Source organism: Tursiops truncatus, chromosome 2, assembly GCF_011762595.2.
Source record: "Tursiops truncatus isolate mTurTru1 chromosome 2, mTurTru1.mat.Y, whole genome shotgun sequence".
Lineage (NCBI taxonomy): Eukaryota > Metazoa > Chordata > Mammalia > Artiodactyla > Delphinidae > Tursiops > Tursiops truncatus.
This window is the reverse complement of record NC_047035.1, coordinates 162,082,005-162,107,305: the sequence shown is the minus strand read 5'-3', so window position 1 is coordinate 162,107,305 and position 25,301 is coordinate 162,082,005. Positions and strand designations below refer to the sequence as shown.

Sequence of the window (25,301 nt, the reverse complement as noted above, 5' to 3'; positions counted from 1 at the left end):
ACTATGTGAACATTTTCATGAGCTTCCTGGGGGTGCTATCCTCCCTAATGTATTCTGGTTAGAGTTTGGGTAGACACATGTCTTAGTTCCCTAATTGGCTGAAAATGCCTCTGGGGACCATTGCTGCGTCCCCAGGGAAAGCAGTTTTCATGTGTAGGCCACTTGGACCTTCCATCCTTCCCATCCCTGGCACTGGGCCTTCTTCCTGCTTCACTCTCAGATCACGGAGCATCTCCTAAGACCCAAATGTCCTAGCTGTTTCCTGCTCCCTTTCAGATGCTGCTTACCTCGCCCTCCACTCTGCCACTTTCACTGAAATCTTCATTGTCTTAGGAGCAACAAACTTTAGCTGAAGTCTCTGTAGACGTGAGTCTTTGAGAGTTGCCATTTACCTCTAAAAGTCTTTGAGAGTTACTATTTACCTCTAAAAGTCTCTTCCAAATAGGCAAAATAACTAAGTGTCCAATCTCCAGTGATAAAAATCAGGAAGCAATTTTTGTCTTATTGCTGCCTGTTGTATTTAGAGTCCTACACTTGCCAAATGTGGCATCCTTATCCATTCTGGTCTCTTCCAAATTCACCTTTTTTTTTTAAAATAAATATATTTATTTTATTTATTTATTTTTGGCTGTGTTGGGTCTTCGTTGTTGTGCACAGGCTTTCTCTAGTTGCGGCGAGCGGGGGTCACTCTTCACTGCGATGCGCAGGCTTCTCATTGCGGTGGCTTCTCCCGTTGCAGAGCACGGGCTCTAGGTGCGCCGGTTTCAGTAGTTGTGGCTCATGGGCTCTAGAGTGCAGGCTCAGTAGTTGTGGTGCATGGGCTTAGTTGTTTCGCCGCATGTGGGATCTTCCCAGACCAGGGCTCGAACCCGTGTTCCCTGCATTGGCAGGCGGATTCTTAACTACTGCGCCACCAGGGAAGCCCCAAATTTACCTTTTTGTCTGTATGTCTAAATAATGTCTTAATCCAGTTTCTTCACCTTAAAAATGCAACCAACCATACCCAGATTCCTCAGTTTCTCTTCCAGGCACTTCCTACTCTCTCCTTTTAGGAAAATTAGTTGAATTATTTCTCACCCTCTAATTTTCCTTATGAACCCCAATCTTTCTCAGGGCTGAACCGTTGTATACAACTTATTTTTCTTTCCTGACTCCAGCTTTCCGTTCCTATGTTCTTTCTTCTTTTCTTTCCTTCTCTTCTTGTAGATGAAATTAAATACATTTCTGTTCTAGAATAAGGGTAGGACAAGTTGCCTTTATTTTGCCCACTTTGCCTGTTCACACAAGTCACGGGTTTTCTGTTGTCACTCCTCAGTGTCACAAATCTCTTTTACATTGTGTTTACAGCCAGTTGTCCTCTGCTTCTCTTCAGTGTTTTAGATGCTGTTCACATTGACCACCTAGAGCTGGTCTATTTTGTGTTGTCGGTTTAGCGCAGGGTCAGAAATCTGTACAACCAGCCATGGGAGCCTGGTGGTAGCTTTGCAGTTCTTGTTGGCTTGCATTTTTCAGTTTGCATTCCTAAGTATTAGTTGCTCTCATCAGCCTCTTTTATTCTGACTTCATTTTCATGTTCTCTATTTTAGCGAGAGTATAGAAAGCTTTTTGAGGAAAACAAAGGCATGTATCATTTTGACACGGACGCTGTGGAACACCTGCACCATAAAGGCAATGCCATGCTCCAGAGTCAGGTATGAGACCTCCCCAACCCGGACCCTGTAACGGTCACTGCCGGGCACCTGGACCGAGAATGTGCAGCTGCTGGAAGGAATGTGCGTCGTGAAAAAAATCTCAAACACTACGCTCTCTATATTTATTGGGCTGGGGAAGCTTGAACCATGTTTCATATGCAGGCATTTCATAATATTATAGTTACTATACACAAGTTAAAACTTATAATATATGAGTTAATTAATTAAATGATGATCATATCTCATAATTTCAATTTTATAGTGTACTGGTTTGTCATTTGGAGCTGCAGAAGTAATTTTCCAGGCACAAAGTTCATTATAATTTCTCAGTTCAATTATAAGTGTATTAAAAAGGAAAAACTATCTTACCAGTGTATTCTACATTAATGTTTCTTTTGACTATGAAATTCTATGTACTCTCTGAAAGAAATCTTTAAAAATATCTTTTTTCTTGAACACTTTAAAGTTGATAACTTTTCTTTGGTTCTGAATTTCAATGGTTGCAAAAGATGTTATTTCCAGCATCTATTAAGATAAAATTTTACATCACACTTTTAAATGTATCCCATGGAACATAAATTCCATAATGATGTGATATCCACCTTCATTTATTTAAAAAATATACAAACCAGCTCTCCTTTAAGGTTTGGAAATGTATGTGTTTTTCTCTTGTGTTCTTACTTTTACTTCGTTTTCCCCACAAAATTTTATCCTAACATAATGTGTTTTGTACTTCACACACTCTCATCGATCATTCTATTATACTTCTCTAAAACAAAAGTATTCCTAAAAATAGGAATTTAAAAATTTGTTATATTTCCTGCCACCACAAAGTTCTAAGTTTTGAAAAGGTTCTTTTGGATTTAATTACCATTAAAATTATTATTATAATCAACTTAAGAACCAATTTCATCAGTAATTATTATACCTAAGGATTTTAATGAAAATACATTTCTGAATGAAATGAATCATGATCAGAACTTTTCTGTGAATTTAATTTAAAAAGGTATATTGCTAAAAAAGCCGGCCACTCTGACAGCTTACAGAATATAATTCTAGTTTTTGTTTTCAGGAGATAGAAAATATCGATCGTTTTATAAACCGAAATTTATTGGTTTGTAACTGAAATGGGTTGTAACTGAAATAAATAATTCATGTTATGATATTATTAAATAATGCTTAGTGAAACTGAAAGAAGTCACATAAAAGCTCTGTGTGTGTATTTCACTCAGTGTCTACGGAAAAATTCAACAGTCCCAAAGAACACTGTCTTTCCTTTGTCAGAAAGAGAGAATCACAGCTATGTTTTTCTTCTTCTTTTTTTTTTTTTTTTGCGGTACGTGAGCCTCTCACTGTTGTGGCCTCTCCCGTTGCGGAGCGCAGGCTCCGGACATGCAGGCTCAGCGGCCATGGCTCACGGACCCAGCCGCTGCGCGGCATGTGGGATCTTCCCGGACCGGGGCACGAACCCGTGTCCCCTGCATCGGCAGGCGGACTCTCAACCACTGCGCCACCAGGGAAGCCCTATGTTTTTCTTCTTGTTCATGATTTACTGCTAGGCATTCAAAGGTATCACGGGGATCTCTCTCTCTCTCTCTCTCTCTCTCTCCTTTTTTCTCTGTCTCAGCCTCTCTGTCTCTTTGTCTTTCTCTCTATATATGTACCTATACCTGTGTGTATAACATGTGTGTATACATATGTAACCCCACATATATGATACATATCTATATATCCCAGCTGTCTAAATACTTATACAAGTCCTAGAACTGCATTATTTAGTTCTAAATAATTTTTACCCCTTAAGGTTTTTCATATATTACCTGTTTACTTTCATTGTATATCATTAACCACAGAGAACCCAGTCATCAACCTAAGTGGCCAGAAGAGTGTGATTTTAGAAGATAGGGTGATTGGTTTTGCACATATATTTATTTGACTTTCCTCTATTTGTGTAAGGGCTTGTGAGCTTTATGTGCCTTTTATACTGTTTTTCAATGAAGGTTAAGTACAAAGAAGAGTATGAGAAAAATAAGGGGAAATCGATGCTTGAATTTGTTGAGACACCATCATATCAGGCTTCAAAGGAGGCTCAGAAGATGCAGAGTGAGGTGGGTCCCTTTGTTTTGTCATCAACTGTTTAATGCCAATTTGATGTTTTATCATTGAAAGGAACCAGTAGAGTGGTTCAGAATGTTTAGTGGGTCCGGAAGAAAGTACACTGCAGTGGTTGGCTGTTTCTGACATTAGGTGTAAATCAGCTTTAATGTTTAACAGTAGTTATACATTTATTATATGCTGTGGAATTAACTTACGTTGTGGACTGTGTGGGTCTTTGATTAATATTGGCTTTCAATTTTTGCTATTCTGATTTCTGGTATTGTCACTAGGGGAGAAGTATCCTTTGCAGAGGCTGAGACATGTTTTCCCTTAAATTATAGCCATTGGCTATTAGAGTTTTAGGCTCAGCAATTATGTTTCTGCTCATCAGGGCTTGAGGAGAAAGAAATCTTCCAATGGAAAATATCTTTGAACCACATTTATACTATAAAGATTTATACTCTATAATGTATTCTGTATAAATTGGCAGATACATTTTATACTAGAAAAATAATATATCTAAAAGTCTTAGACAAAGTTGGATGTGAAAGATGTCTTTAAATGCAGGACCAGTGAAGTAGATACAAGAGATGGTTCTTATTCCTAAGGGATAAGCTTGACCATCTTCTTTAAGAGCTCCCACAGGTAAAGCTAAGTATGAACTCAGGAGAAGCCACTCATGTTTTTGTTATAGCCCATAACTAAGCTTCTCTCACTTTCTTCTAATGCCAGATGTAGGTTTAGCCAGTGTGTTTTCTAGAAGAAATCTCTAAATCTGGCTTTGAAAAGTTCTTTGTCTTCTGTTCCACAAATAGAGCTCTCCTACAAAAAGCATACTTCAGTGTTTTTTTCTATTTTCTAGTCATATACTGGCAAGTTCAAGTCATCGTCAATCTTCCTTAGTGAGTTACTTCTGTCAAATAATTTTTTTTTGAGAGAAGGGCCTTTTGAAGTGAAAAATAATAAATAAATAAAGGTACATATATTTGTATTTCATTTTTTAGAGTCATTTCTGGCCTCAAAATGCCCTAGATTCAGCTTTATAATTATGATCTCAGTTAGTTCCACGTAAAGAGGACCACTTCTCATCATTGTTCTTTGGTGTGTCTGTAGTTCCTTTAATTCAGTGTGTTTTCTTCTTAATTAGCTCTGTTAGTTTTCATAGAACATCTATTTCTCATGGCTGTTCCTGGATTGTTTGTTAAATGGTAAATGGCCATGTGTAACTCAAACGTAGGGGAGGGGACAGTGTATTCTCTTATCCTCCCTCACAGTTTGGAGAATTTCTATGCACAGTTACCTATCCCTGTAATAAGTACATAATGATCCTGGGAATAGCTTTTCATTTTGTATCAATAGGAATAAATTCATGCAGAATTTATTTATTTGTATGATCTTTGTGTTGCAATTTGAGTTAAATATTGAGCTGGTAAAGTCTGGACCCTTGTTTGTCTGATAAGTATTTCACGTGGACGCATATTTTTGTTACTTAGGGAGACTGTTTTTACAGTCATGAATCCTGGGTTTCCACTGATGTTCAAACGCCTAGCTCAAATGTAGAATTTAGAGCCTGATAACCAGAGGGTGGCAATGTCAAACAGGCAGATGGGGATATGGGTTTAGGCCCTCCGCAATCTCCTTTCATTTCTTGTCGTGAACTGTTACCCAAAGAACAGTTTATCAGGTTCCAGATAAGATTCTCCTCACGGTGTAACTTGATTCATGTCAACTCCGTAGATGGTAGAGAAATATTCTCAATGCCAAAATTATTAAAGGAAAATCTCCTCCAGCCTCCATTACATTTTAGAAATGGTCTTTTGTTTCCCTTGGCCGTGCCACGTGGCTTGCTTGCGGGGTCTTAGTTCCCGGATCAAGGATTGACCCCCCCCCACCAACCGCCCCCCTCCCCCCCCAGCCCTCGGCAGTGAAAGTGCCAAGCGTTAACCATTGAACCGCCAGGGAATTTCCAGAAATGGTCTTCCTTGAATTCACATAAGACTAACATTTAAGAGGGACGATGAGGACATAAATGTTCATTCTCCTTTGGTTTGAGTGGATTTCCATGCCTCTAGATTTTCTTCCAGTGCGTGGATCCACTGTCTTTTGGGTGGACCAATCAGGGGATCCAGTCAAATAGCCAGTGCTATTGGTTCTCCTCCTGAAACGGGCTGATGTCAAACAGTAACAGAGTCTGAGATGTTAAGTAGCCCCTCTCAGAATGCTTTCCTAGAGGGAGCCAGTGTACTTGAAGAGCCTGCTTTTGTTTGGTAGAATTCTAAAATTTATGATAAAGTTGGAGTTATTTTCCTGTAAATAAAATATTCAGAGGTGGTAGAATTATATACGAAAAACATCAGTTTTGTTCCGGGAACCCTTGTTCTATTATCTTTTCAACAGTCACTAATATTTTCTGAATTTAAAATCATGTGGTCTTATCTAACAGAAAGTTTACAGAGAGGATTTTGAGAAGGAGATTAAAGGAAGGTCATCGATGGATTTAGACAAGACTCCAGAGTTTTTACATGTAAAGTACATCACCAGCCTTCTGAAGGAGGTATGATCCTACTATTGCTATACAATTCTACAAAAGACATTTAAAGAAATAACCCAGGAAATAGGTCCTAAACAATTCTCTACGAATTCTCTAATTCAGTGTTTGAGTTATTCATCCATTACTCTTTCCCTCACTTTGAGCTTTACTAATAGAGTTTTCCATTTTCATTAAAAACAGGTAAGTGTTAACATTTCCGTTTAAAGATGAGGGAAGAAATTACCCGGGTTTCCTGGAAAAACTTGAAAAATAGTTTGATTTTGTGTTTGGGTTGTAGCTTAGAAGCTCTATAAGTAGTTTCACAGCTTTATAGCAGTTCGTTTTTCAAAAAAATATTTTCAATATGGATGAGGCTAGCTTGATTCTCTCAGATTTAGTTATTGTAAGAACATGTATTAGAACCATTGTTCCCTGTTCCTCCCCTGCACTGCAGCATTCTCATGACATTTGATATCAGAAATGAGGTGCTTATTGTGACAGTCGGGATAAATGGTACATTTATAAGTGGTTTTTGTTCTAAGTAGGGAAAAATAATGTTTAGCACATAGAACCTAGGAATTCTTGTCCATTTTTCATTTTATGCTCAGCAGGACGTCCTCTCAAACCCCAAACTTAGTGGTACATTTTGGCTCACAGTGTATTAAATTTGTTGACTATTAAGGCCCTCAAATATAACAATTAAAAATAGCATGTTCACAGTTTAAAAGTTTTGTTTTGTTTCTTTTTTTAAAAAAATGGTTGCTAAGTAACCTGGAGCTCTTTCAATTCCCTGTTTAAACAGATTCTCTTTACATTAAGAGAAAGCATTAGAGGACTCCGTTTCATCCGGAATTTTGAACTGAAGAAACTATTCCTGAAAGAAATGTCTTAAGCCAGTGAAATAAATTGGAGTATAATTACCTACACAGACATGAATCATTATGAACTTTTTTAATGAGCAAATGCCAACTGGCCTTTACCATTTAACTGCTTTTAGAAATTTAATGTGATTCACTGTTGTATATGCCGGGCTAAAACAGGCATATAATTTATGGAAGAGAGTCCTTGCTACCCTACCTCTTCTCACTTCTAGATCCTATAAAAGCTTTTGAAGTTGAAGGGTGATCGTGTGGCAGCTCCCTGCTATTATTGTCTTCCATTTAAAAAATATGCACTATTTATATGAAGTTTTTAAAGGGGAATCTTTTTCTTATTTACATACAAATGACAATGTGAGATCTATTTTGAGAATCATAAATGACTTAAGAATTCCCTGGTGATCCAATGGTTAGGACTCCATGCTTCCATTGCAGGCGGCCTGGGTTCTATCCCTAGTCAGGGAGCTAAGATCCTGCATGGTATGGCCAAAAAAAAGAGATGACTTTAATATACACGCCATCGCCAGTCTCTTTTATTTATCTTTTTGAGTGAATCTTATTTTAGACTTACTGATCTAGAATGTATGCATCAGTGTAGGAAAAAAGCCTAGAGACAGTGATTTAAAATCTTTTGATTAAGTTATAGTGATGTCTAATTTTAGAAAGAGACTCAGTAACTTAATGAAATTGTGACTTCCCTTTGAAAGTGTGAGCATTTGGCTTTAAATTGTCTTCTCATTCTTTACTTTATGTTCTTTGCATTTCTGTTGCCATTTAAAGTATTCAAAGTATCATTTTATACTTCATTTCATTTGATTTCTTCAATTGTCCTTGACACTGGTAGGACAAGTACTTTTATTTTCATTTTGTTCTGTGGAAATCAAGGCTCAGTTACTTAAAGTTCTCTTGAAGTTCACATGACCTAATAAGTGAAAGAACTCTGACTTTCATCCAGGTCATTTGACTCCAGAGCTCTTTCCAAAATTACATGCAGGTCATTACCATGTCTTGTAGGCTATTAGTTAAGCAGAGTACTGGCTAATTTAATTAAACTGGACAAAGAGAAAATAACATCAAATGAATCCTAGAATTAACTAGAACATGATTTCTTATCATTAAAGGAAGTCTCATCTTTCATCTGACAAGTTAGTCATAAAGGCAGCTTAGTTGAATTGGATTAAGATATATATTGTTTTCATAATTCAATTAGTAAGAAGACAAGAAATTCATGAGCACACACAAAAAAAACCATGTTATATGTAAGGATTAGTAAAGACATTTGGATCTACTTAACATATATTTAAATGGGCAAAATTCAGACTATATATTATCAGTCTGTAGGAAATTATTTGGTTTTACAAATCTTTGAATAAAACGGAAACTTTAAAAAAATTTTGGCCATATCAGTCCTTTTGATTTTGTAGTTTTTCATTCTTTTCCAATTATGTTCTTCTGATGATTCATATTTTATAGACAGCTTTCAAAGAAATACTTCAAATAATTAGTAAGAAATATGCATTCCTAAGATCTTCCTCACCATTTAAAGGGAAGATGTCTTTTTAAAATACGGCACCAATATGGTACCAAAATATATGAGAGGAAAGGATGAAAGAAAAAAGACTGATAATATTGGAAGCCACTCAAGCATGATTAAAAAAGAAAATGAAGTATCTGTAGGAAATATAGAGCATGAATGCTCCGAAATTTGGTTCATTCCTTTCTAGAAATATTTTCTTTCTGTGGTCTCTGGAAAACATGTAAAACAATATATAGTAAGGCAGATAGCTAGTGGGAAGCAGCCGCATGGCACAGGGATATCGGCTCGGTGCTTTGTGACCGCCTGGAGGGGTGGGATAGGGAGGGTGGGAGGGAGGGAGACGCAAGAGGGAAGAGATATGGTAACATATGTATATGTATAGCCGATTCACTTTGTTATTAAAGCAGAAACTAACACACCATCGTAAAGCAATTATACCCCAATAATGATGTTAAAAAAAAAACAATACATAAATTAGAGTTTCCTAGTAAGTTTCACGCAATAATATTCTTGTCTCATAGAAGGAATATAAAAAAGATTTGGAAAATGAAATAAAAGGGAAAGGAATGGAACTTAATTCAGAAGTACTTGATATTCAGAGAGCAAAACGTGCATCTGAAATGGCTAGTGAGGTGAGTACATTTATGTAACAATTGAGAATGTATGCATTTTCAGCTGATCTCCTTGTCTGTAAACCTTTCTCAGAGATTTTACAGTTGACCCTTGGACAACATGGTTTGAGCGGTGCAGGTCCCCTCATATGTATTTTTCAGTTGTAAATTCTACGGCGCTCCACAGTCCGCGGCTGGCTGCATCTGTGGATCTGTGGATGCTGGGATGTGGAGAGCCGATGATGAGTCATAGGCGGATTAGTCCTCTTGTTGTTTAAGGGTTAACTGTGTACAGTGTAAATGTTCCACAGCTTTTATGTATAAGATGATTATAAGCAGCTATGACCTAAAAGAGTCTTTTCCCCATCAATGAATTAAAAAAAAATGATGCTCACCATTTCCTGTCTATGTGGTGTGAGACAAATGACCATTTCCTCATTTTAGAGAAAATTCTGTATAATTAACCAAAATAATTTAATAAGGTTTAACTTCATCTTTTAAACAAGTGAAAGGCATATTAGGAAGGTGTGTTATCATGGTCTGTCAATAACTGTAGTTTAAAAGTTCCCATGCTGGGGCTTCCCTGGTGGCACAGTGGTTGGGAGTCCGCCTGCTGATGCAGGGGACATGGGTTCGTGCCCCGGTCCGGGAAGATCCCACGTGCCGCGGAGCGGCTGGACCCGTGAGCCATGGCCGCTGAGCCTGCGCGTCCGGAGCCTGTGCTCCGCCACGGGAGAGGCCCCAACAGCGAGAGGCCCGCATACCGCAAAAAAAATAAAAACTAAAAAAATTTTAAAAAGTTCCCATGCTGTGTTGCCCATAAACAAAATGACTGTCCTAGTCCTTGCCTAGCTACTAAGTGAGTCCACTTAAACCTCTGTATAAAATGATAGTGGCCATTACTTACTTTACATGAAATTTATAAGAATGAAGTGCCTCTGAAGTGCTTTAAATCCTTTACTCCTTGTGTTATGTCGTTACTTTAATAGTAAATAATGGCACTGGGCTTTGAGAAGAATCTGGCTGACTTTAGCAGTGAAAAAATTTAAAGCTTTATCCCCATATGTTAATAAACGGTGGCGATGATGGTGGTGGTGATGATGGTGATGACCCTATTAGGTTGCAAATGATAGAAACCCAACTCAAACTGGGTTAAGCAACAAAGAAACTTTGTTTTGGTTGAAGAACAGAGAAATCCGAAGATCAGGTTTCCTTCAGGTTGGAATTCGAATGATGTCTCTCTTCTTCATCCCTCAGTTCTGTTATCTTCGCAGTTGCTTCATTTGTGAGAGGCTGCTTTTATGTGATGGCCCCTCTTCACGACAGGATAACTCATGTCTGTGGCCACTAATCCCAGTAGGAAGTGAGCATCTGCTTCTTTAAAATAGGATTAAGGTCTAAGGATTGAATCTCATTGGGTCACCTTCTGTCCTGTGCCCCCACTTGACCCAATCAAGACTGGAGTCAGTTAACTTTCTAGGTAGTTTAATGATGTTTTAAATATAAAATATTCTAAATTGATATGTGTTTCTAAAGATTTACGTTCGTCTTTGGCTAGTGTTCTTTACATAAATTAAAGGAAACATTAAAAGCATTTTAGTGGAATTAAAAGTATATGTGGGTAGTAGGAAATCACCCCACCCAAAGTTTATGGATTGAGAGGGGTTAGAGGTAATTCCTCAAGAGAAAATTGTAGAACTTTTTGCCAGAATAGGGAGGAATAGATGCTGTTCGGGCAGAAACAGCAGCTGTCTGCCACGATGTCTGGCTAATATTGTCATTACACTTACCCGCGTTAGTAATTTTCTACAAATTCTTCTGTTGTGATGACATATCCAGTGACATTCAGAGTCAGATCTTGTAAATCACTTGTCAATAATACTTGGAAAAGTTGTTTTAAACTCTCAATGGCAGAGTTCAGCCAGTGAAAGGTGAATGGCAACACGGTAGCAGGAGCAGCAAAAACCCAGGTCTTCGCATGTGGGTATAGGAGTAAAAGACCAGAAGAAGCTGTCAGTTACTGAGCACCCGCTCTGTGCTGGGCACTAGGCTGTGTGCTGTCTCACTGACCCTCCCAGTGATCCTGCGTGGAGGAATTATTATCCCCAATCGCAGATGAGTAAACCAGAAATGTGAAGAAAGATTTCCAACATCACACACACAGCCAAGAGTGCTCTGACCTCAAAATCAGTCTTCTTTCTAAAATATCAACTCATTTAAACTTGCCTCTGTCCTTCAGGCCTCAAGACAATTGTCAGTGAAGATTCTCACCTGGCAATAAATAAAAATCTTCACAGTGTATATATACTCTTCTTCAGTGAGAATAGTGAATATAGTTCTAAGCAGTTCAGAAAATGTAGTTCTAGGCGGTCATTCATAGTTCAAAGTAAACTATGTTTTCTTTTTTAAAAAAATACGTTTAGCCATTTTTGGTATCATTGAATACAGATGTATGTTTGTCCCCTGAGTGTCTGAGTGTTGTAAAATGTTGCTTTTTTACAGAAAGAATACAAGAAAGATCTGGAATCAAAAATTAAAGGGAAGGGAATGCAAGTTGGCACTGACACCCTTGGAATTCAGCATGCCAAAAGAGCTTCTGAGATAGCTAGTGAGGTTAGTAGAGTGAGTGATGCAGACCTTGAGACTCGTACAGATCATAGTAACAAACTGATTAGTACATGACATTTTCCAAAGCTTTCTGTGACTAGTTTAACAGTTTGGAATGGAAACCATCTGCAGTCATCATGCTTACTGGGAAAATTTACAGTTTCTGCTTTGCTCATTAACTTCAAGTATATCAAAGAAAACTTGGGGAAAGGCATTTTAATAGAACACACACACACACACCCACACACACACACACACACACACACACACACACACCCACACACACACACCTGCTCACTTTATTCCGTAATACAAATCTCATGTTAATTTTAAACTATGATAAATATTTTCATACCATTTTTTCTTGAAGGATGGATCGTGTGCTACTTGGCATATCTGCGTTTCCAACTTGGTGAGCAGAACTTGAAAATCACACATCGAGACTATAACATGGCAATCATGCCATTTCTGTGTGATTTGGTTGCATGTTCTCAAAATATCCTCTGTTGACCTCATCAACACGTCTGAAATTTCTGTAGGGTCAGCAATTTTGGGTTGAGGTTCATTTCTTCTTCATGTAACACATGAACAACAGGATATTAATTTAGAAGTTTTGTCTTAGATGCTATGACATGATAGATACAAGATAACAAAGTTGTAGCAGTCAGAAGGAAATGTGTATTTTTCGAAGGACATTCCCCAAAATCAGTTCCACATCTCTTGAATTCCCCCAGAAATTTTGAAAATGTAACAGGGCCACTGGAGCAGAGAGTATTTGGGAAGAGATGACTTAGAAGAAGAATACATAAAGAGAAAGTTGGGGTACATGTTAAGGGGTGCAGCTCACTTACCTCAAGGCTGGCTAGGGTGAGGCTTCAGTTGGGTTACTGGGAGAGCTACGATGCGACAAGTGCAGTTAGGAAGAGCTGGCTTAGGACTGAGTCCCACCCAGGAAATCTGGAGGTTGAGAGGTAGCTGATTAACTGCCGGTGGAGTTACTGCTGTGTTGGGATCTGCTTCCATCCCCAGGGTTAGGTACTGGCCAGGGGAATGGAATAGCCATAACTGACTTAGTCAAAGAAACTAGGGATGCCAGAGAATTCTTGACGAGTAGGGATTCCATTTAGAAATGGTGGGGGTGGGTGGGAGGATGCATGCTGAACAGGCACTTGAAAACCTTCTTTGACTCTGCCCTTAATTCTGTCATCCCCCTGAGACCATTGTTACGAATTTGCTGTAGAGCCTTCCAGGCCCACTTTTATTTGTATATAGGTGACTCTACACTTGTGCACACAGAGACTTAAAAAAACCTTAAATAAATACCATGTACTTTGTGCTTGCTTTTCTCACTAAATATTACGGACCCTTTTCCATGTTGCTTCACATAGTTCTACTTCATTCTTATAGAAGAATTGTATTCTATAACGTGGATGTGAATATGCAACCATTTACATCTAATGTCCCATAGGCACGACCACATGTAAATGGCGTTTAAGTGCATTGTAACAGGGACTCAACATTACACGCGAAAACCCTTAATTTTTCCCAAGTCACTTTGATTTCTCTTGTCAGCAAGTTTCGTTGACTCCAGCCCCATAATGACTTCCTAGATCCATCTACTCTCCCCCACCCTCATCCAAGCTACCATCTCTATCACCTGGATCATTACAGTATCTTCCTAACCAGAATTTTGCTTCCATCACTGACCTCTCAGTACCCATTCTCTACCCAGCAGCCAGAATAATCCTGGAAGAATTAAGTTATGTGATTCCTCCCACTGAAAACTCTCCAGTGGCTTCCAGTCATGGGCAGCATGGGCGCCATACTCCTTCCCCTGGGTTTTGCATGGTTGATTCTTTCTCGTGCTCTCTCTTGTCATTCATTTCTTAGATTTATTAGTACTTTCTTACGGTGGCCTCCTTGAGCTTCTGAGTAGCTAACTACCCAGTAACTACCAAATCACTACTTAACAATTTTCTGCTATTTTTGTTATTATGAGGAGAGTGTGACATCCAGTATTAGTTAAGGTCCTGGATTGGAGTGTGGGAGTGGGGTGGGGAATTTGGAGCTGTAGAAGAGTTTTTCCAAATCACCCTCATGGGGCTGAGACTTGAAGCCAAAATAAAGCATACTTCCTCTGGAGAAAAGAATGTGGGAAGAATAGAGATTTTGCATTTCACACTTTTACCTAAGAACCTTCTGTGACGTATTCCTTTTATGAGAAGTTGGAGTGCTGCATCTTTCCTTAGTATATGGTGATACGTTACCTTATTCAGCCATACGCTGGTTTAGATTTCTCTGAGTATCTTGGGACTGTACACAGTTGACACTTGAACCACACGGGGGGTTAACCCACATATAATTTATGGTCTCCCCTATGTATCTGTGGTTCCTCTGCACCCGCTGATTGATCCAACCACAGACCAGGTAGTACTGTGGTATTTACTATTGAAAACTATCCATGTATAAGTGAACCTGCACAGTTCAAGCCCATGTTGTTCATGGCTCAGACTTACTAGGAAAATGGTGCATTTTTGTTATTGAGAGCCTATGGGAAAAACAGGCCTAGGGGAGTCAGCTGTACTGTGGTTACAGGTAGCTTAAACCAATTTTGGTGAGGCTATTATGTTTGTAATCCGGAGGTCTCATTTGCATGTAATTATAACCATGTCCCAGTTTGCCCAAATGACAGGCTCTCAGATCCTTTTCAACCAGACTTAGGGACTCTGCTATAGCTCAGTGTTTATTTTTTCAGGTAAAGTCAATGTGCTGTATTATTACACAAATGACGTCTAATATTCAAACCTTCCTGTACCTGTGGGCTTGACCATGTGACTTTCTTTAGCCACTGGGTCATTAACACATTTGACTCAGGCTCTAAAAGCATGTGTGCATTGGGACTTGCTTGGAACCTAGATGTCATCATGTTTTTCTTTTAAGTTTTCGGGTATTTTATTATGCATCAATATTAACTGATGTGATTAGCGTCCTATGTAGTCTATTTATGTGCTTTTGAATGCTTTTAGATTTGAAAGTTCATATCGGAAAATTAGATGACATACGTCTACCATGAGACTTTGGTGGCAAAATCTATGATCAGTACCTCAGTTTCTACATATATTGCCCTTCAAATGAGGTGTTTTGCTTTCGGGCCTAAAGAGGCTGGCTAAAAACAGAGCTTTTTACAGACATAGTAATAATTGAATATTATTAGTTTGAAAGTTAGACATTAGTACTTGAACTTTCATTCGAAAAGTGAAACCGAGACTGTAAGTCAGTGAAAATAGGCAGATTTATGGGTAGTAGATGGGGGAAAATATAGTATTTCTCTGAGACTGAGATTTCTGTTTACGACGTCTCTAAATTTAGAACACCACAAATAAGCAAAGCGAAATTTACTTTAGAGCAGGGAATCACAAATCTACAGTATGTCAACATAATAGAAAATAACTGTTTTTGAAAGAATTTAATAGGAGGTAATCAATAGTTTTTTTCCTTTTAATATAATTTTCACTGACGAAAAACATACAGAAAAATGTACAATTATAAGAGTACAGCTTGCTGAATTTTATAATCAGTTTTAGAATGTGACAAGAATCTCTTAAGACAGTTGTGTCTGTGTACTTACGACATTTTATTATAAGTAACAGGTAATGCAACTCAAGCTGGCTCAAAAAAGCAGATAACTTATTGTTCTTGTAACCAAACAGTAGAGGAATTCTTGGGTGTGGCTTGATCTAGGACTCAAACAGTGTGATTCCGTTTCATTTTCTATCTTTCTGTTCTCAGGCAGGCTTTTTTCTCCTGTTTGCAGAGAGACATCTGGCAGATCCTAGGGCTACAGACTTCTCCATTCATGTCCAGAAGGAAAGAGAAAGTCTCTTGATACCTTGTGTGGAAAAAGAAATGTACCTATCCTTGAACCGATCATGAAGGGCCAGGGGTGGGCTATAACGATTTACTTAAGCCCAATGGGGCCCTTGGATGGCGGCCAGTCTCAGCCAAGCTGGGGGCTGAGAACAGGAAGCAGTGAGTTGCCCAGTGGCAAATCAAGGAGCTAATGAAGGAAAAAGAGGAGTGGGATTCCAGGGAAGCAACCAGCAATTATTCACTACAGAACAAGACCTGACAATTTTATACTCACATTTTATTGATATTCATCAACTGAGTTATATATTAACCAATAATTTATCAATTTTACCATATTAAAATATAAAACATTTTCCTTCAGCTCACTCGGTTTTCTTTTTTAAGTCAGGTTAGTAGAGAAAACCTCCTGATTCCTTGTGAATACATCACTCCAAGTTGTGTTCTTGCCACAAATTAAAAATCTTTGTTGTTTCCTAGAAATAAAAGACATAAAGGTCCGACTTATTTCTAAAAGCCATGATCTTGATGTCAAAAATGACATCGAGTTTTTCAACACAGATTTTCAAATTATTGTAAAGCCCTAATTGCAGGTTTTATTTTCTGCAGAAAGATTATAAAAGAGATCTGGAGACTGAAATTAGAGGGAAAGGCATGCAGGTGAGCACAGGTACCCTCGATATCCAGAGAGCTAAGAAAGCATCTGAAATGGCCAGCCAGGTAAGAAACTAATGGCACACACAGTTTAAAACAAACATACCGAATTGCATACAGGAAAAGTATAAGTGGTGTTTCCATACGTGTGGCATTGAGATTCAAACACATAAATATCTACATTGCTGTGGAAGGCCATGCAAAGCTCTGAAGATTGTTTTCTGTTCTTTTAGAAAGAATATAAGAAAGACTTAGAAAATGAAATTAAAGGGAAAGGAATGCAAGTGAGCATGGATATCCCGGATATGCTTCGAGCCAAGAGGGCATCTGAAATCTATAGCCAGGTTGGTAGAGAATGAAGATGCTTAGGATAATGTATTCTAATATCCAGTCACCTTGTGCTGTGTGTGTCTCTATGATTGGTGTCTTTTTGAGGGCTTTCTATTCAAAGTCAATGCACTCTATTATAAAGGAACCATTGACCAAACCTGATTACCTCATTAATGAAAGGGACAACTGCTGTAGATTCAGTTCAATAGACATTATTGAGTGTCAGAGCGCCCATGTTGGGGCCCTCTAAAAAGGTCAAAATGCCCTTGGTTTTGGGTCCAAGGGCATTTTGACCTTTTTAATTTCCATTTTTTGACTCTATCGTGAACTTGGCTCTAATGCTTATACTACAGAAAAAAATTACAAACAATTTGTCTTTTATCCATTTCATCATGAATGTTAAAATTAAAATAATCAACTTCAACTGAAACTGAGTGAATAAAACTGTACTAGGTGAAATTGAATATTAACTAAAATTTAATGGAAGAACTAAGTTTTCTTGATAAAATTTAATTTGCCAGGTACACCCGTAACATATCCTCTAGAAAACTGGATGTGAGAGAAATAATGACCACAAAAGAAAGTTTATTGGAAGAAGAAAGTTAATCAGATAAAATCTGATTTGGGCAAAAATATTCATTAGTGAATAATTTCTTTGTTATAAAATTTGTTACAAAAAGAATGAATCCTAATGGAAAAATAGTAAAGGGAATGAAAAAAATAAAATGGTTAAAGAAAAATGATGAAGGAATTGAATTTGGTTAATGGGGTTTGTGTTGAAATAATTTTTAACCGAATTTGACCAAATTTGTCAAAATTCTGGTTGACATGAGCAAAGAGTCTAAACATTCACTGGTTCAAAATGAGAGAGTTACAGGACTCAGCTTCGGTGGCTTGTCACTCAAGAATCCAATACTGGGCTTCCCTGGTGGCGCAGTGGTTGAGAGTCCGCCTGCCGATGCAGGGGACACGGGTTCGTGCCCCGGTCCGGGAAGATCACACATACCGTGGAGCGGCTGGGCCCGTGAGCCATGGCCGCTGAGCCTGCGCGTCCGGAGCCTGTCCTCCGCAACGGGAGAGGCCGCAACAGTGCTAGGCCCGCATACCGCAAAAAAAAAAAAAAAAAAAAAGAGTAAAAGCTTCCCATAGGAAGTGATGCCTGAGCTGTTGGAATTCCTGCTTTAACTTAACAGTGTTGATTTTTTGAGTATGATGAGGGTACATCTGATTTAAGGAATTTTAGTTATTTGGGATACAATGGAATACTTAAAACGGTGTAATGATGCTGTGGTGCATTTCAACATGAACAGGAATTACCTTTCCTAACAAGCATCCGTATGCCATGCAGTTACCTTCCCTGACTTTGGAGCCAGAGTGCCTGGGTTTAAATCCTGGTTCTGACACTTCTTAGCTAATCCCTACATTTCCCCATCTGTAAGAGTGGATAATAATAGTATCTGCTTGTGGGGTTAATTAAATGAGTTAATGTGTGTTAAGTATTTAGGACAATACCTAATACTGTGTAAATGCTGGCACTAGTAGAAGGTATTGCCCAGGATGTATCAGAGCTCAGAGTACATTTTTTTTTTTTTAAGATGTTGGGGGTAGGAGTTTATTAATTAATTAATTTATTTTTGCTGTGTTGGGTCTTCGTTTCTGTGCGAGGGCTTTCTCTAGTTGTGGCAAGCGGGGGCCACTCTTCATCGCGGTGCGCGGGCCTCTCACTATCGCGGCCTCTCTTGTTGCAGAGCACAGGCTCCAGACGCGCAGGCTCAGTAGTTGTGGCTCACGGGCCTAGTTGCTCCGCAGCGTGTGGGATCTTCCCAGACCAGGGCATGAACCCGTGTCCCCCGCATTAGCAGGCAGATTCTCCACCACTGCGCCACCAGGGAAGCCCTCAGAGTACATTTAGTAGAAAGAAAATTGAGATTTCAGTCTCCACTACAAAATACTAGTACCTTTCTCTTAATCAGATGTATCTTTATCTGAAGTAGGAAGCAAAACATAAATCCAGAAGCATGAAAACAAGTAAGCAAAGAGAGTCAGGTTACTGGTAGGAGTTCTAAGGGCTACTTTGAACAGGAACTGGGACTGCTCCTGAGAGAGTAGGTTCTAGGCGTAGGAATGCTATCAAGGTCAAGCCCTCCCAGGGCGTTTGAGTAGTCTGGGTTGGGAGGCATTGCCTGAGTGGAGGTGAGTGTGATTTCCTAGACTGTTTGCCTGCTCTGTTCGCATATGCTTGTATGTTTACTATGGCATAAGCACATCAACAACTGCTTTGAATCCTAAGATATAATGTAGAGCCAGGTGGTATATAATAGAGTTGGGAAAAGTAGTACCATTTTCTTTGTCTCTGTCTCTCTTGTACATGCGCACACAGAGTTTCAGATTCACATTCACTGTTTATAATTTTAGAAAAAGTATAAAGATGAGGCAGAGAAGATGCTTTCTAGCTATTCTACTGTGGCAGATACTCCTGAAATCCAGAGAATTAAGACAACTCAACAAAACATTAGTGCGGTGAGTAGTCATTATTTCTTTTCAGTTGCCACCTTGAAATTATGTTTTGTAAGGAGGGCCTTTTTCCCTCATTGTCTGATTTTTGGCTGCATTGCTAGAATTTTCTGTCAAATGTATATCTTTCCTTCTTTAAAATAATAAGAATACCAAATGTTCTTACAACTTATAATTTATCGTGATTGTTGTAGAATTACAAATTCCTATCTCCTTCTTTGGTACAAGCAACTGCTATTTTTAACTGAATTTTAAAATTTCACTCAAGAAAGAGATCTTAATCTTCCACACAGATTTTACTTTGAAGATGAAAATAGTCATATGAAGTGATTTCCTTCCTGGTCATTGATTATTTACATTGATAATATACTTAGGGGTTTAGCAGTTTGTAACCAGTTCCTAAACTTTCATATTTTTGTTCTGAGGCATAGGAATTTTGTCAGCACCATTCATTAAGATATTGGGCTTCTATTTAAGGGATATATAAACTTGAATTCTAAAATAAAAATTGATGGTACAGCTAATATTTTAATGTAGAATGAACTCATTTAGTAGTTAGGCAAATGTGTTATTAAAAATATAAATTCTATTATTTCTGAAGATTTCTGGAATATTTTCTGCTTCTAGTAAATTGGCAAGCTCTTAACCCTCCAGGTGTGCTGCTCAGGTACCTTTAGGGTCTTCACAGCCAGGCGGTGCTGAGAAATGGAGAAATCTTGCTGGAGGAGTCGATGAGGGAGAAGGGCAGTGTGGCTCTTATCTCCTGTGATTCCACGGTCTCCCAAATTTCTAGCTTTTGCAGGGGAACATCTCTCATGTCCTGCTCTCCTGACCCCCACTGGTCCTGGTGGTTCCAGGGCCCCCCACTCCCCACCCCGACTCACACACACTCATGGGACCTGCGGGTTAACAAATATCAAGAGAGGGAGTAGTTCTGTCCTCGTATGACTTCCTTATAATTATTCTATTCTTCTGTAGGACACTTTGTTTTTTCTTTTGCTTTGTGTTTGAAAGGGCTGGGTATTGGTAGGGATTTTTCTGTAGGACACTTTGTTTTTTCTTTTGCTTTGTGTTTGAAAGGGGTGGGTATTGTTAAGGATGGGAAGGTCTAAGGAATAAGTGGAAAGATAAGGAAAATAGGCTGACTTAGTGTTGATGTTGAAGATAGAGCTAATGTTTTCTTTGAAGAGAACGAGAGCATCTTTGCTCTCATTTGGAGAATAGCAGTTGCTTAAAACTTCATGCTGGTTTTGAATTAAATGATAACTGCTTAGTGAGCTTTTTTAATATGTCCTTTGATTTTTCTCAAATACACATGTGATATGTATTTGTATTTGAGAAGGAAACTCTAGTTTGCTGATTTATATTCTCAGATCAAGCCTTGTAAGTTACCAAGCATACCCTAGAACAGGTAGTAGAGGTTTACTGTAATATTGTGGAATACAAAACCAAAGTTTTGCATTTATTCTCATAATGGATTATTTAATTGATTAACGTGACATTGGTTCTCATAAATAGAAGCTGTATTCACATTACTTTAAAATCTGAGAAATTTTCTTTTTCAAGAATCAGATCTCTAGGACTTGAATTCTAATAAGCTTATAGTTATTCTTTTCCTTCTCTTATAATAAAGGTACTTTATAAGAAAGAGGTAGGAGCTGGCACAGCAGTAAAAGATACTCCAGAGATTGAACGAGTGAAGAAAAATCAGCAGAATATTAGTTCAGTAAGTTCTCTATAGCATTTTTTAAAATATAAATTTATTTATTTATTTATTTTTGGCTGTATTGGGTCATTGTTGCTGTGCGCTGGCTTTCTCTACACTGCAGTGAGCAGGGGCTACTCTTCAATGCGGTGCACGGGCTTCTCATTGCGGTGGCTTCTCATTGCAGTGGCTTCCCTTGTTGCGGAACATGGGCTCTAGGTGCGCAGGCTTCAGTAGTTGTGGCATGTGAGCTCAGTAGTTGTGCTTGCAGGCTCTTGAGTGCAGGCTTCAGTAGTTGTGGCGCACGGGCTTAGTTGCTCCGCGGCATGTGGGATCTTCCCGGACCAGGGCTCGAACCCGTGTCCCTTGCATTGGCAGGCAGATTCTTAACCACTGCGCCACCATGGAAGCCCCCAGTTCTCTATAACATTAATCATCCTTTCCAAAAGCAAACATAAGCTAGATAAATGTTTTTGGTTCTTTACTAAACTGGCTGCCTTTTTTTCTTCACTTTGTTGAAGCACTATTTCATCAAATATCAAAGGTCTAACTTTCAGAAGGAAACTGTAGCCTTGTTCCCCTTGAACCTAAAGCAGTATTTCATCTTGATATATCATAGGGCATAAGAGATAGATCACTTTAATAGTACAGTAATGAAATCTAGGATTAGATTTCACCCTTTTGAACAGAATTTTAAGTGTATTAAATTTTTCAGAGAAAGGATACATTTCAATACCTTTCCACAACTTGGAGGAAAGAAATTTTACCCTGACAGAATGATTAAAGGCCCTAGAGCATTCATTTGGTGGCTTAAGAGAAGGTTTCAAAGAGGCCCCATTCGCCTTCTGCTTCTTCCAATTTCCAGCAAAGGAAAGCACACACCTTCACTATAATTTTGTAAAATAAATCACCTGCTTCCCCACCCCCAGTTCCCTTTGAGCTTGGTGGAAGGGTAGAGGAGGTGTTTAATGTTATGGATTAAAAACTTCTTCATTCAGTGCTTGACATTTACAATGGATAATTGCTATCCTTACCAATAGGCATATTTGGTAATAGTTGTTATCCAGTCATTCCTTGGTATCCATGGGCGTTGGTTCCAGGAGCCCCACCAACCCACACTCACACACACTCATACACATTCATACCAAAATCTGCAGATGCTCAACTGCCTTACTGTTGGCCCTCCATATCCACGGTTTCACACTGAGGAAGTGAAGGGCCTACTGTATTTAGCTTCTTGCTGAGGAACTCAGTAGGGTTCTTTCCTCGCTTGCCCTTGCCTGACCTTTCTCTTCACCTTCACCCTTAGAGGCAGAGTTTTCTTGAAGTCATCCAAGTAGAACTGCCTTGATTAAACTCCTCTGTCAGGAACTCTGACGGTTACCTGGCATCTTAGAATATGTGTGCACTGGCATTTGTGGAGACAGAGTAGGAGAGGCAAGGTAATGCTGTGGTAAACAGACTTCAAAATGAACTTACAAAAAATCTGCAGAATCCTAGTGCACTAAAATCCCTGTAGCATGAATGGAGCTATCTCCTGAGGAAAGCATAAGGAGGAGGACCTGACGGTGAGGATTCCGATCCGCCATGGCGAGAGCCTGTGTCAGGCAACGCTAGAGTCTGGTGGAGAAATTCGTTCGGCTGAGAAATGTAGAACGGTTGTTTCCTTCACTTCCAAATGATAATATTTGAAATGTACCCATCAGTGTACTGGTGTATATAATGTTATAAACGTTCTGTACTGTGCAGTTCTATTGCCTACAGTGAAATGACTGGTTGGAGTCGTATGAAAAACAGAAATGTTCGTCTTTAATCATGTTTAGCTTCTCACCCGAGGAAAATCACAGAAAGTAGTACAGTCTATCATTTCGTCTCCCAGCATCCCACTGCCCCTTCTAGCAAATAATAGTAGTTCTGTATCTCTATGAGGTTGGGCCCTAAACTCCTGCTTAGTATTCAAATGGAAAGTTGCCCTTTCAAGATTAGCTAGATCTGTCGAACCAAGGTAGGACTCTTTAACATTTAAAGATCTCGACATTTTCCACCTCCAGAGTAAAAGTCTTTGGGCTATTAGCTTTCTCTGTTAAGAGCTACTTTTGAATCTTAGTTAGAGCTAGTCTGTCTCAATGTACTCTCCATTTAACTGTTCTGGATCTGGCCTAATATTGACGTTGTTACTCATATCTCACATTAAATGTACAGATGCTAAGATGTAGATCGCAAAGATATTTAGGTATCGTTTCTTTATGACTGTCAGTGTGGATTTCAGCTTTAATCATTTTAAACATTACCAAATGATTTCTAAAAGATGTTTTATGTAGATTTAAGTCTTGGCTAAATGTCAACATATGCCTCTTAAGTCTAGCCCATGTTTCCGTACATATATGTGTGTGTCCTTTTTCTCGAATCCAATCTTCCATGAATTTTACACATATTAAAATACCACCTGATATGATAGCATCACTAATCATTTCGTAAATTTAAAGAGCTTGTCCCAGGCATAACTGTGTGTTGGCATTATCATTTGTCTGGTTGATCTTCCTCTAAATAGACTTGAACGAGGAGCTTTTGATTGAAGCAAATGCCGGGATATAGGCGGGCTTTACATAACATGATTGTGTGGGTAGAAGACACTTCCTGACTTTCTGCCACTGGCCCATCTATAGCGATCAGCACTCAGTGGCCTCTGTTTGTAGTGCATTTCCCTCCACCTTCCCCTTTCTCTTCTTTTATTTTTTTCTTATTCTGGATCATTTGGGTACTCTGGGTCAGATACACAGTGTTTCCAAGACTTTGTAGCTAACTCAGTTTGACTTTTGCCTTTAAATACATGGTGAATTTCAATTAACATGTTAATAAATAGAAACTGCTTTTCAAATAGAAAATAATAAGTTATTATATTAAGATAATTTCCAAGGTTTTTGGTGCATCTGCCTGATGATAAAATTTATTTTCACAAGCAATATATGCTTATTTTAATTAAAAAACCTCTTCAGGGCTTCCCTGGTGGCGCAGTGGTTGAGAGTCCGCCTGCCGATGCAGGGGACACGGGTTCGTGCCCCGGTCCGGGAAGATCCCACATGCCGCGGAGCGGCTGGGCCCGTGAGCCATGGCCGCTGGTCCTGTGCGTCCGGAGCCTGTGCTCCGCAGTGGGAGAGGCCACAACGGTGAGAGGTCCGTGTACCGCAAAAAAACAAAACAAAACAAACAAACAAACAAAAACCTCTTCAGTGATGGATAGGGGAATGGATATGGGTTTCTTTGTACTTCAGGATAAAGGAATCCTGAAAGCACCAGATGAAATAAAAATTTGTGTTCCCACTGAAGGAAAATTAATATTGGAATTAAAAATTCAACTATGCAGTAGTTACAAATGAAGAATTCTTAACTATTTTTTAAGCCTTGTGTTGAATAAAACTTACATTTTAAAAAATAAATCATGCAGGTAAAATACAAGGAAGAGATGAACCATGGAACAGCCATTTCTGATCCACCAGAGCTCAAGAGAGTTAAAGAAAACCAGAAGAACATCAGCAATGTGTGATCATATTCCTTTAAGTATTGTTTTCTGTGCGCATGACACTTGTCCGGGTGAAGTACCACTACGATGAATACCATTGTAGGAGGGCCAGTTCCTGAAAGGTGGAGATAAGATTTCACACATATTTATGTTGGGGTAGCATTACACCAAGCATGTGCATTTGCTTATTAAAGAACATGGTATCGAATGCCTACTCTGTTCTTGTCCTTGGGGGCATTCAGAGATGAGGTTAAGGTCTTAGGGGCTGTGTGTATTCTCAGGGTCTCTAGGAGAAGCAGCTGTGGCAGTAAATAAAGATGGTGCATTAAGTGCTGTAACAATAATTAATATTTACTGAGTGTTTACTACGCTTTTTGAGTTCTTTACATGCAATATCTCATTTAATATTAAGTAATAATACTGTTTTCAAAGTGCTGGGGAAATGCAGAGAAGGAAGGCTATGTCAGTGAGAGAGAGGAAAACCCTTGGAGAAAGAGTAACATTTGAGTTAGGTCTTGAGGAATTGATAAAAGTTTGGGGTGGATTTCGTGAGAAAGGGCCCTCCTGGCAGTGCAAGCTGAATGTGTTCAGGATCCAAGATCTGTTCAAAGAGGGGAAGGTTTGGTGTGATGGGTACTTGGGGCGGAAGATGGCAGGAGAAAGGTGGAGAGAGAAATCATAATTCAGGCCACGAGGAGGCTGTTGGCAGTGCCAGTGCCCCGACATGGTGATTCAGATGCACACGGTAGCTGCTGCCGCT

The 25,301-nt window shown here is 39.0% G+C and overlaps 1 protein-coding gene across 3 annotated transcripts in view; it reads left to right on the top strand.

Annotated features, from left to right (window-relative positions):
* The window catches only part of LOC101333922 (nebulette), a 152,663-nt gene that overhangs the window by 89,767 nt on the left and 37,595 nt on the right, over positions 1–25,301 (top strand). For all 3 annotated transcript variants that reach the window (XM_073801631.1, XM_073801630.1, XM_073801629.1), the window contains 10 exons: positions 1,587–1,691; positions 3,692–3,799; positions 6,232–6,342; positions 9,255–9,365; positions 11,847–11,957; positions 16,428–16,538; positions 16,706–16,816; positions 19,218–19,322; positions 20,950–21,042; positions 24,467–24,559. In XM_073801631.1, coding sequence (XP_073657732.1) covers positions 1,587–1,691; positions 3,692–3,799; positions 6,232–6,342; positions 9,255–9,365; positions 11,847–11,957; positions 16,428–16,538; positions 16,706–16,816; positions 19,218–19,322; positions 20,950–21,042; positions 24,467–24,559 — 1,059 coding nt within the window. The remainder of the gene's footprint in view (positions 1–1,586; positions 1,692–3,691; positions 3,800–6,231; positions 6,343–9,254; positions 9,366–11,846; positions 11,958–16,427; positions 16,539–16,705; positions 16,817–19,217; positions 19,323–20,949; positions 21,043–24,466; positions 24,560–25,301) is intronic.